This window comes from Microcebus murinus, chromosome 12 (genome assembly GCF_040939455.1).
Source record: "Microcebus murinus isolate Inina chromosome 12, M.murinus_Inina_mat1.0, whole genome shotgun sequence".
NCBI classification, from domain to species: Eukaryota; Metazoa; Chordata; class Mammalia; order Primates; family Cheirogaleidae; genus Microcebus; species Microcebus murinus.
Genome location: NC_134115.1, coordinates 57,276,016 through 57,288,315, shown reverse-complemented (window position 1 = coordinate 57,288,315; position 12,300 = coordinate 57,276,016). Strand labels below are relative to the sequence as shown.

Below are 12,300 nucleotides of genomic sequence, written 5' to 3'. Positions count from 1 at the left end.
CATTAACAGTAAGTGAATCTAGGCGAAGGGTATGTGGACGTTCATTATGTTATTCTTGCAACGTTTCTGTGCTTTAAATTTTAGTAATCTCACTAAGTAAAAGCTGGAGAAAAGCCATTACAATAACCTAAACCCAACGTAATATGAGGACTAAAGCTGGCAGTAAAGACAGAGAAAAATGAATAAATTCAAAATATAGTTTGGAGGAAGTACGGACAGGATTTGTTCATTGACAAGACTTAATGGATGAGGGGGGGGAAATCACTGCTGTAAACAAACAATCCCCCACCAGAAAATCCAACTAGCTCTGCCCTTCCCGTTTTGTCTCAGGCGGAGGAAGTGAGGGGAAAAAAACGACTGCCAAGTTACAGGCAGACTTCCGGTGTAGTGTCGCGAAGAGGCCGTAAGTGGAGAACGCCGTTTGGTCCCTCCCCAGTGTGCTGTGCCGGAGAGTGACTGGCCAATGGGGAGAGACTCGTGGAGCAATAACCCAATGACTCTGGAATGGGTGGAGTCCTGAGGAATACGCGTGCTAGGACTCGCGACCCGAATTTCGGCATTTCCGTCCACATGGGAAGTCACAGTGTGTGGACCCAGCTTAAATTCGAAGTGCTGGAGAGACACCTGGGCGCAGAGTGATGGGGCCGGCGCCTGCTGGAGGGCAGCTGCGCGGAGCAGTTGGGGAGCCCGAGGTGGGTTGAGCCATCTGGGAGGAAGAGAGCCCCAATGGGTGCTCCCTTGGTTGCAGGGCGCGAGATGGCAGGGCCTTCCAGCTCCCCGGTGAGGGACACGAGGGTGGTTCGCTTCGGAGGAATTCCCTTCCCGCGACGCTTACATCCTGTCCCGCCGAGACAGTCAGGGCTTGCTAGGGGCAATGGAATCTGGTAGTATTTGGATAGAAGCAGTGAAGCCTATTGAGCGACCCATAGCTTGGGTAATTTCCTTGCCCGGGACCTCCTCCTTGACGTTGAGCGGTATCTTCCTCCCTCCACAGAACTTGTGTCTAATTCTGTTTTCCCCGCTGTAAGCGAGGCACACGGTGGCTCTCCTAGAGCACTCTAGTAAGGCTCTCCCCAGGGCTGTAGGGGAAGAAGTTTGCGATCCTGCAGACCTGGGTTTGAAGCCTGCTCATAGAACTGATGTGGCAACTATGAAACCTACAATAAATGATGGGATTTCCTTCAAATCTCTTAAATAATTGTTGAGGCGATGGAATATATACTGAATGTATCCTCTGGAGGCACGTAGATTCTAGCTCTGACCATCAGTGAGCACTTAATGTGTACCGATATAGTCAGGGCTTGCTTGAGGTGGTGGAACCTGGCATGATTTGGATAGAGCAGCAGATAAAGCCATTTGAGAAGTCCCAGGCCTGTAGCAGCAGAAAAGGAAACTCCTGGATTTACAGTACCTGAAACTATTGGGCATTACTTAGAGCAGGGCCAGGTCAGCTTCCGCCCCTACCAGCTCCAAGTAGAGCTCCCTGCTTGTGCTGTCAGGTAGACAGGGAGCCCTCAACTCAAGGAACTTTTAACCTAGAGCTCAGTAATGTTCCTCCAAGTAATGATTATCCTGAGTTTTACAGAATCTGACTCCCATCAAAAGAGGAACGAGCAGGTGAAGCCTTTACTCACAATCTAAGTGGTGATCCTTTAGACAGCAGATGTTGGATACCTGTGACCCCCACATTGGCTTCTCCCTCTCTGGTCATAGGTGATGGAACCAGCCCTGGAAGGCACAGGCAAGGAGGGGAAGAAAGCATCTTCAAGGAAGCGAACAGTGACTAGGTCTCCAGCCGAGGGCCTGCTGCAGCCAGTGAAGCTCAGTAGGGCAGAACTGTACAAGGAGCCCACCAATGAGGAGCTGAATCATCTTCGGGAGACGGAGATCCTGTTCCACTCCAGCCTGCTCCGTTTACAGGTACTGTTGTGTGGCTGGGGCTTGGGTTAGAGGGGCAGACTGGGACCCTCAGGGTGATGGACTCTCCCCTACTCCCTATTACAGGTAGAGGAGCTACTAAAGGAAGTAAGGCTGTCAGAGAAGAAGAAGGATCGGATCGATGCCTTCCTCCGGGAGATTAACCAGCGGGTCATGAGGGTTCCCTCAATCCCTGAGGTAGAGGTAAGGCAGGTGGCCTGGGGCACTGGGAAGCCCAGGAGAAGCCTTCAATGGGGGCATTTCAAACAGGGGCCTTGCTTTTCTCTTGAGAGGATGCTAGGGAGCTCATTTTCTTTTTTCTTTTTTTTTTTTGAGACAGAGTCTCGCTTTGTTGCCCAGGCTAGAGTGGGTGCCATGGTGTCAGCCTAACTCACAGCAACCTCAAACTCCTGGGCTTAAGCGATCCTGCTGCCTCAGCCTCCCGAGTAGCTGGGACTACAGGCATGTGCCACCATGCCCCGCTAATTTTTTCTATATATATTAGTTGGCCAATTAATTTCTTTGTATTTATAGTAGAGACGGGGCCTCGCTCTTGCTCAGGCTGGTTTTGAACTCCAGTCCTTGAGCAATCCGCCCACCTCGGCCTCCTAGAGTGCTAGGATTATAGGTGTGAGCCACCGTGCCCGGCCAGGGAGCTCATTTTCACTGTAAGGAAGCTCAGCTGGGAGTGTAGTCATTCATGTGTTCATGTACTCAGCTAGTACTTATGTGCCTTGCAGTGTTTGTGTTCTTAGGATGCATCAGTAAACAAACAAACCTATATTCTAATGTTGGGGTATGGATAACAGATAATAAGCATGACAGGTAAACTGTATAGCAGTATTAAAAGATGGTAAACACTATGGAAAAAGGAAAACTTAGGACAAGGTAAGGGATTGGGGATATTAGGGGATGGGAGTGGCTTGTAATTTTAAATAGGGTATTCAGGGTGGGTATTACTGAAGTGACATTTGTGTAAGGGTTTGAAGTAGGTCATTCAGTCATGTGGCTACATAAGGGAGCAAGAGCATTCCAGGAAGGGGAAACAGTCAGCACAAAGGCTCAAAAAGGCAGGAATGTTCCTATTACATTCCTTGGAATGAATGAGTGGAAGATAGAAGGAGACGAATTCAGAAAGGTAATGGGGAAGGTGGCATATCATGCAGGGTCTTGTATACCCAAACGGTGACTTTAGCTGTTATATTGAAAGTAGAATGGAGGAGACAAAGGTGAAATCAGGGAGACTAGTTAGGAACCTATTGTGTGCTGCAAAATGGTGATTCCCTAAACTAGGGTGTAGAGAAGTGATCCATTTATGGATACATTTCAATAGTAAGATGGTTGTTCTTAACAGAGGAGAATTAAGGCGGCTTATATGTTTTTGGCTTGAGCAACTGGTATGGAGTTGCCTTAATGGGGAAGACATGTTTACGGGAAGATTGGGAGTTTGGTTTCAAACATAGTGATGTGTAAAGATGTCTGCTAGACACCAAGGGACCATGTGAGGAAGGTAGTTGAATCAATATGTGTCACTGTCTCTCCTCCTACAGCTTACTGACCAGGCATGGCTTCCAGCTGGGGTTCGAGTGCCCCTTCATCAAGTACCGTATACCGTGAAGGGCTGTTTCCGCTTCCTGCCTCCAGCCCAGGTCACTGTTGTGGGGAGCTACCTTTTGGGCACCTGCATCCGACCAGACATCAATGTGGATGTGGCATTGACCATGCCCAGGGTAAGGTCCAGGGTTTGGGGAATAGAGAGGCCACTACTTAACATCTACAAGTCCCTGGATCCCTCTCTCTTACTTGCCACTTGCCAGTGGGTTGAAATCTGAATTCTAAGTCAAAAGAATAGAAGACCACTGCATTCATCTTGAGAGCAGCTTACATGGGCCCTTGGGCCACTTGCTGTCCTTTTGGGGCTTTGCCTTTCTCATCTGAGTATGGGGTTGCTCACCCTGGCTCAGGCACTTCTGTCTATAGGGATGCCCTGGGACTCTTACCTAGGCTTCATCTTGGCCCACAAGCTCTACAATCACATGCCTGGTCATCTCTCTTGTCCCCTGTCCTCTCCAGGAAATCCTACAGGACAAGGATGGGCTGAACCAGCGCTACTTCCGCAAGCGTGCCCTCTACCTGGCTCACTTGGCTCACCACCTGGCCCAAGATCCCCTCTTCGGCAGTGTCCGTTTCTCCTACTCCAGTGGCTGCCACCTGAAACCCTTGTTGTTGCTGCGGCCAAATGGTGGGAGGCACACACTGGGCTTCGGACGTAGTATAGGGTGACAAATTTGGAGGGAGTGCACAGGGGCCTCAAGTCTTAAGGAGTAGGGATAGGGGTCTCAAGTGCAAGCTGAAAGGCATGGGCCTCTAGTTTGATGGAAGGATGTAGAGACCCCAAATTCTAAAGTGTGAAGACATGGAGCCCTCAAGTATGAAGGAGGTGGTGTGGGGGCCCCTCTGGCTCTAGGGGCTGCAGAGTCTCAGCACCCCCTTTGTCTGCTAGGGAAGGACGAGAGTTTGGTCACCGTTCGTCTGCATCCCTGCCCTCCGCCTGACTTCTTCCGCCCATGCCGCTTGCTGCCAACCAAGAACAATGTGCGCTCTGCCTGGTACCGAGGGCAGAGTTCTCCAGGGGATGGTGAGCAGGCATTGGTGTTGAGGTAGAGCTGAAGGGAAGGGGTATTGTGGAGACTTCTCTCATGGCTTCCCTTTTCTTCCCACAGGTAGTCCAGAGCCCCCTACCCCCCACTACAACACTTGGGTTCTTCAGGATATAGCTCTTGAGTCCCATTTAAAGCTCCTGTCAGCCATGCTGGGTTCAGCCCCAGGGCTGAAGGATGGTGTGGCACTTCTGAAGGTCTGGCTGCGGCAGCGGGAGCTGGATAAGGTGAGTTAGGGTGGCCCAGCTTCCCTGCCTCGATAAGTGGGCTGTCTCTGAGCTCAGGCCTCTCCCTTTATCTCTCTTTCAGGGTCTGGGTGGGTTTACTGGGTTCCATGTCTCCATGCTGGTTGCCTTCCTCGTGTCTACACGCAAAATCCACACCACCATGAGCGGCTACCAGGTCCTGAGAAGCGTCTTGCAGTTTCTGGGTGAGGCAACTAGATGGGGAAAGGCCAGGAGTTCCACTCATCCCAGGAATCCTCTCATCGCCTCGTGGGTCCTTTGAGTCCTTCCCATTAGACAGATGAGCAAACTGAATCCCAGAGGCAAACAGTTGCAGCCACCCAGGCCAAAGGAGGGTGTTGTTAGGGTTGGGTCCCCAGAGAGGCGGGATACCTTCTAACACATTCCTCTGGTTCACTCCAGCCACCACAGATCTGACAGTCAACGGGATCAGCTTATGTCTCAGTTCTGATCCCTCCCTGGTGAGTTGGGGAAGGGTCAGGTCTGTGCCAGGAGGGAGCCTGACAGTAAGGCTCCAACCCTGACTGGCTTCTCTCTACACCCCTCTCCAAGCCGGCCCTGGCCGACTTCCACCAGGCCTTCCCTGTTGTCTTCCTGGACTCCTTGGGCCGTCTCAACCTCTGTGCTGATGTCACTGCCTCCACTTACCATCAGGTACCAATGGGCCTCTACTCCTGGATTGCCCTGGTGTCCCAGCCTAAACTCTGTCCCTTTGGGAAATACCAGAACTGCAGAAACTCCTCTCCAGAGAGCTAAGGTCAGGAATGTCTCCTGGTCTAAGCCCTCGAGTCAATAAAGGGTACCGAAGTGGTCCCTTCTTACCCTCTGGCTCTAGGTGCAGCACGAGGCACGGCTGTCCATGGCACTGCTGGACAGCAAAGCTGATGATGGGTTCCAGCTGCTGTTGATGACTCCAAAACCCATGATCCGGGCTTTTGACCACGTCCTGCAGTGAGTTTGGGGTGACAGGGTATGTTGGTGGGTCTGGGTCCTGTCTTCCTGGGGCCACAGTGTTGGGGCAAAGGTCTTTAGGCTCAGATCCTCCAAGGAGGAGGTGATATGAGGAGCCAGCAGACCCTGATTCCCCCTTTGGCCCTCTTTGCCCCCCAGTCTCCGTCCATTGAGTCGCCTGCAGGCAGCATGTCACCGGCTGAAGCTCTGGCCAGAGCTGCAAGACAATGGTGGGGACTATGTCTCAGCTGCTTTGGGCCCATTGACCACCCTCCTGGAACAGGGCCTCGGGGCCCGGCTGCACCTGCTGGCTCACTCTCGGCCCCCAGTCCCAGAGGTGAGGTGGAGTAGGTTGGAGTGTTTGGGGTCTGAGTAGGGGTTGGATCCAGGTTTCCAAGGGACACAATGGCATACCATGCCTCTAGCTAGACCTTTGTAGCTAGCTAGAAAATAGTTTCCAGGCCAGGCTGAGGGATTCTTGAGTTCAGCCCAGCCTTTTTACACCCTACAGTGGGACATCAGCCAAGATCCACCGAAGCACAAAGACTCTGGGACCCTGAGCCTGGGATTTCTTCTCCGGCCTGAGGGATTGACCAGTGTGCTTGAGCTGGGTCCAGAGGCCGACCAGCCCAAGGTGAGAACCCCAGCATGCGTATTGGAAAGCATGGGGCCGACCATCCTCATGCCACCTGGATTGAAGCCTGGGAGGGAGACTTTCGGAGAGCCTTTCCATCCTGATCTCGCCCACCACCCCTTGCCTCTCCTTAGGCCGCTGACTTCCGCCACTTCTGGGGATCTCGCTCAGAGCTTCGGCGTTTCCAGGACGGAGCCATTCGGGAAGCTGTGGTCTGGGAGGCAGCCTCTATGTCCCAGAAGCGCCTTATTCCCCACCAGGTGGTCACCCACCTCTTGGCACTGTGAGTGTTAGCATCTGGAGGCCAGGAGCCAACTGTGGGCTGGGGGGCCTTTTAGGAGGGTCTGGCCCAGGCTGTCGAGGGTGAGCAGAGCCCACAATGCCATCACTGTGTGTGTGCTTCTTCAGACATGCTGACATCCCAGAAACCTGTGTCCACTATGTGGGGGGCCTTGTGGATGTCCTGATACAAGGCCTGAAAGAGGTAAGGACCTTGGGTCAAGGCTGACAACTAGAGTGACCTGTGGGGGAGACAGCCCTCTTGGCTCAGCCAGGATGCACTTCCTGGTGTGTCCAGCAGGGGGCGAGCTGGCTTCACTGCAGCCTGAGCCAGGCAGAATCCCAGGTGGTTTTGACTCTCTTCTCCCTCTCAGACCTCCAGCACAGGTGAGGAGGCCCTGGCAGTGGCAGTGCGTTGCTATGATGACCTCAGCCGCCTGCTGTGGGGGCTGGAGGGTCTCCCACTGACTGTGTCTGCTGTTCAGGGAGCTCACCCAGTGCTGCGCTACACAGAGGTGAGGTGCAAGGGGGCAGGGAACCCTTTGCCCTTTCTGCTTGGTGACCACCCCCCCCCCCGCCCCCCGACCTCTGCTCCAGTCACCCAGTGTTTTCTACTTCCAACTCCTGACTCTGGGCACTCCCTGCCAGTGCTAGGCCCCTTCCTCAGTCCCCCTTCCTCCACAGGTATTCCCGCCAACCCCGGTCCGACCAGCCTGCTCCTTCCATGAGCACCTGCGAGAGCGAGCCTCACTGCTGCCCCGGCTCGATAAGCCCTGCCCGGCCTACGTGGAGCCCATGACTGGTAAGAGGGCCCTTGGGAGGGAGTGGGAGGGACACTTCCTGCTTCAGGCCACAGTGTGTGACCTTTCCTGTTCTCCCTCAGTGGTTTGTCACCTGGAGGGCAGTGGTCAGTGGCCACAGGATGCTGAGGCCGTGCGGCGGGTCCGAGCCGCCTTCCAGCTGCGCCTGGCAGAGCTGCTGATGCAACAGCATGGGTTGCAGTGCCGTGCCACTGCCACGCACACAGACATCCTCAAGGTTAAGCTGGGGCAGGGCAGATAAATCCGCAGGGGAGGGGAGGATCAGGGATGTCAGGGCGTGGAAGGGGATACCCTTGTGGGCACCAGGCTGGAGAGCAGGGATATAGATAGCAGAGTACCCCCAGGGTCCTATCCCATGCCTTTTCCAACAGGATGGATTTGTGTTCCGGATTTGTGTGGCCTATCAGCGGGAGCCCCAGATCCTGAGGGAGATGCGGAGCCCAGAGGGGATGATCTCACTGAGAGACACACCTGCCTCCCTCCGCCTTGAAAGAGATACAAGGCAGTTGCCCCTACTCACCAGTGCCCTGCATGGGTAAGGCCACCTGGTCTTCCTGTTGCTAGACCCTTCCCTGCCCCCGTTTTGCTCTCCTGGCCATCTGTCTCTGTGGGAGGCCGGATGGTGTGGTAGTTAGGGCTAGAGTTCTGGAGTCAGGCAGGTTCTGGAATCTTGGCCTTTCCACTTACGGGACTGCATCCCATGTAACACATTAGTGCAGAGGCTGGCACTGGGTGAGGGTTGGATAAACAGTGGCAGGGGGGCTGAGACACTATTCTTGGGCCCATAGTGCCTGAGTCTCACTACCACTACCCTCCTTCCCCCAGACTTCAACAACAGCACCCAGCCTTCTCGGGTGTGGCTCGGCTGGCCAAGCGGTGGGTGCGTGCCCAGCTTCTGGGTGAGGGGTTCACTGATGAGAGCCTGGACCTGGTGGCTGCTGCCCTTTTCCTGCACCCTGAGCCCTTCACTCCTCCCAGGTGATTCCTTCTGCTTTTTCCCTATCCAGGAAGTTCCGGGCGTGGGGGGAAGCTTTCAACCTTCACACTGCACCCTTGGTCCAAATGGGAGAGGGTATTTGAGCAGGTGACAGAGGGATTCTAAGATGTCCCCCTCTCCTGCCCATCCATGCCAAGGGGTCTGGGCTCCCTAGATTGTGGGAAGCCCAGGGCTGGGCTCCAGATTCTTTGTTCACTCCTGCCCTTCAGCTCCCCCCAGGTTGGCTTTCTTCGGTTCCTTTTCCTGGTATCAACCTTTGATTGGAAGAACAACCCCCTCATTGTCAACCTCAACAATGAGCTCACTGGTAAGTGGTAGGACTGGGGCCAGACTTCTGGAAAAACTACCCTTTATGGATTGCAGAGTAGGTCAGGCAAGGGTTTTCCCTGTTAGTCTGTTAGGTTTTCTCTGTGTGCTTCCTCTATCCCAGATATCTAAGCCTGATGCTGACTACCTTGGGGTAGAGAATTGTCAGGAGGAAGAGGTCCAGATGAAGCCTGACTAGAGATGTGGTTTGCCCATGTCATGGTCAAGGACACAGTGCACTGGGGGTGGTAAGCAAGCGACCTGGGGGCTGTGGAAGGGGGAGGGCAGAAGAGAGTAGAAAGGGGATCCTGAATACCAGGTGAGAAGTCTTGTGGTGAGGAGCTAGGAAGTTTGGAGTAGATGCCCAGTCCTCTTGGGGTGGGAATGGTGATTTCTGGTTGTAACATGAGGAGCTTCTGATCTCAGTAGAGAGTAGGGTGTCAGGTTCCTAATTCCCCAGGTGTGTAAGAGCCCAGGGTGGGAGGGGGCCAGGGGCAAGCCTCAGCTTGTGCAGGCCCAGAAACCAGACTGGGGGTGCCAGGCAGTGGAAAAATTCTGCCTCTGAGATAGGGTTGGGAGATTAACAATCCACCGAGTCGAGGCAAGTGCAGTGTCCCTTTAGTTGCCTTTGCCACTTGGGGATTGGATGTTGGGAAATGCCTAGGATAAGCAGCTGTGGGGGCCAAAGTAGGAGGACTTGGGGCAGTGGAAGGGTCTTCTGGGGAGGTGCAGGCTGACCCAGGACCTGCTCTTTTCTCTAGCGGAGGAACAGGTGGAGATACGCAGTGGCTTCCTGGCGGCTCGGACACAGCTCCCTGTCATGGTCATCGTTACTCCTCAGGACCGCAAAAACTCTGTGTGGACACAGGATGGACCCTCAGCCCAGGTTCAACCCCACTCCTGCCACCAAACGTGTGGTTTTCTTCCTGAAAGAAAAGGCAAGGCCAGCCTAAGTTAAGATACACCCTAGTCTGAAGTATCTCTATTCCCCAGATCCTACAGCAACTCGTGGTCCTGGCAGCCAAAGCTCTGCCCATCCTAGAGAAGCAGCTAATGGATCCCCAGGGGCCTGGGGATATCAGGGTAAGCCTCTGACCCCCAGTGACTCCAGTGACTCTGTTGCTTCTGTTTTTGAACCGTGGAGGTTCAGCATTCAAGGGGCCCTCATAGTATGTCTGGTGAGACTGAATCCAGAGAAGGCATTGAAGCTGCCATGGAAATGGCACAGCCTGGAGAACCTGTGCTCTAGGCTCATGCTTCTAGCCTGTGCTCCTGCTGCTGGACTTGAGCTGACACCAGCTGCTTCCTCTGTGGGTCTTGGTGTTCCCATCTTCAGATAGGCATGCAGGTCCATAATGGGTGGTCAGATGAAGGGGAAGGGGAACCAAGGTGGGTATGTGGAGAGGTTTGTTGTCCAACTCCCAACTCCTCTCCCCTTCCTTAGATGGTGTTCCGGCCACCCTTGGACATGTATGATGTGCTGATCCACCTGTCTCCCCGCCACATCCCCCGGCACCGCCAGGCTGTGGACTCTCCACCTGCCTCCTTCTGCCGTGGCCTGCTCAGTGAGCCAGGACCCTCGTCCCTAATGCCTGTGCTGGGCTACGATCCTCCTCAGCTTTACCTGGCACAGCTCAGGGTAGGGCTTAAACAGCTGACTGACCCTGGGGAGGCTCTCAGGTGCCCACGTGTAATCTTATCTCTGTTCTGTCCCTTCCTAGGAAGCCTTTGGGGATCTGGCCCTTTTCTTCTATGACCAGCATGGTGGAGAGGTGATTGGTGTCCTCTGGAAGCCGACCGTCTTCCAGCCTCAGCCCTTCAAGGTGCGCTGGTGTCAGCTATGTGTTCCTGAGTGTGTACACATGGTTCCACGTGGGTGGGTGTGTCTTTGTGTAGTCTGCTCCATGAGTGACCCTGTGTCAAGTGTGGAGTGTGTGGGCTTGTGTGTTTATCTCTACTGCCCCCACTCTGCCCCCACCCTGGTGTCTCTGGGTGTGCCTTTGTGACATCTCAACCCACATTTCTTTTCTGATTCCCCCAGGCCTCCAGTGCAAAGGGACACATGGTAGTGTCTCAAGGCGGGAAGCTGGTGATGGTGCCCAATGTAGAAGCAATCCTGGAGGACTTTGCCGTGCTGGGTGAAGGCCTGGTGCGGGCTGTGGAAGCCCGAAGTGAGAGGTGGACTGTGTGATCCCAGCCCCAGAGCAAGCCGTAGATGGATAGGAAGACTTTCAACATAGGGAGCAAGATGTCAGTGGCATGATCTCCATCCTCATTGCATATGGACCCTCCATGGAGGGCCTGCTGGCTGAAAACACTGAATTGTCCCTAACAGAGGCCCTGATGCCCCATCAGGGCAGGGACATGGTGTCTTATGGAGTCTCCTAGGCCTGTCTGAACTCTCAGAAGACGAGTGGGAGCCATTGCAGAGAACTGCATCCAGGAGATCCATCCATCTGCCCTAGGCTTGGACCTTTGGGAGTTTTTTCCTTCTTAGGTTTCTCCCAGAAGCAGCTGGAGAAGGGGGCTTGTGCCTGAGGCAGAGGTTCTGTCCCCTTCCACTGCCAGGACATGTGCCTAAGTCTCAGTATGCCCTTCACTGCAGCATCAGCCCTTTAGATGGGACCCAGCAAAGGTGTGGCACTTCCTGAGGGTCACAGCACCAGCACTGAGCAGTGGAAAGAGGGCTGTTTGTGTATGAATACACCACATTGAAGAAGCACAATGCCCTCCTCTGTTGGTGCTATTTCCCAGGGTGGAGACAGTGGAAAAGGACAGAGGACAGGAAGGGGCTGGATGGGTGAAGGGGTCAAGGGGGCTGGTGGTCGCCCAGTCCAGAAGAGATACAAAAAGCACTTGGTGCTGCCCCCTGGCCTCTCTGAATCCCACTAGCTCTGTGCATTTGCCCTGGCTGCCTATTCGTGCCACAGACTACCACCTCTGCAGGCTTGCAGAGATGAGCAAGACCCAAGTCCAGCTCTCCTGGAGCTCCCAGGGCCCCGGGGTGGGGGTGGGGGGTGCTGCCTCCTTTCAGTCTGGTTCACGCCCCCTTCCTGGCAGCCTGTCCTGCATCTCTGCCTCCCCTAATCCTGGCTGTTTTTCCAGACTCAGCTCAAATAGTGCCCCTCCTTAAGCCTATCCCTCGCCCCCAGCCTGAGGTGATCTTTTCCTCTGAACTATTAAAGCAATTATTGCCTGTTCGGTTCACTTGGCAGGCACACACAGTGGTGTGAACTCTTCTATTGTCTTGAACTCAGATTTAAAATTAAATTGGTTAATTCCCCCCATGTTCCTGGCTTGTCCCTTTCCACTGGTTTTGACCTGGTCTCCTGTGTGTAAGATTCTTGGGGGCAGGGAATATGTTTGAACATAGATTGTTTGGTGTCCTTCGTGGCACCTGTATGTTGCTCTGCTCAAGGGGCACCCAGCCCAGGCAATGGAGGGCAGGGAAGGCCACCAGAAGACTTTGAGGAAAGGGGAATCAGAATTT

General features: G+C 54.1%; 1 protein-coding gene across 2 annotated transcripts; it reads left to right on the top strand.

Moving 5' to 3' along the window:
* Positions 1-536: 536 nt before the first annotated feature.
* Positions 537-12,097, top strand: NOL6 (nucleolar protein 6). Of its 2 annotated transcripts, XM_012770148.2 has the most exons (26): positions 539-692; positions 1,714-1,920; positions 2,005-2,121; positions 3,468-3,647; positions 3,991-4,159; positions 4,421-4,555; positions 4,641-4,804; positions 4,887-5,007; positions 5,225-5,283; positions 5,375-5,476; positions 5,658-5,773; positions 5,933-6,110; positions 6,285-6,407; positions 6,542-6,690; positions 6,816-6,891; positions 7,061-7,201; positions 7,371-7,488; positions 7,570-7,724; positions 7,879-8,042; positions 8,333-8,485; positions 8,714-8,811; positions 9,572-9,696; positions 9,804-9,893; positions 10,255-10,449; positions 10,532-10,633; positions 10,852-12,097. In XM_012770148.2, the coding sequence occupies exons 1-26, from the start codon at positions 639-641 to the stop codon at positions 10,999-11,001; spliced, it is 3,441 nt and encodes a 1,146-aa protein (XP_012625602.1). In that variant the 5' UTR covers positions 539-638; the 3' UTR covers positions 11,002-12,097. The 2 variants fall into 2 exon arrangements, with proteins under 2 accessions (XP_012625603.1, XP_012625602.1); XM_012770149.3 differs by lacking the exons at positions 9,572-9,696; positions 9,804-9,893; positions 10,255-10,449; positions 10,532-10,633; positions 10,852-12,097 and adding an exon at positions 8,935-9,058 and having other exon boundaries at positions 537-692.
* Positions 12,098-12,300: the final 203 nt, after the last annotated feature.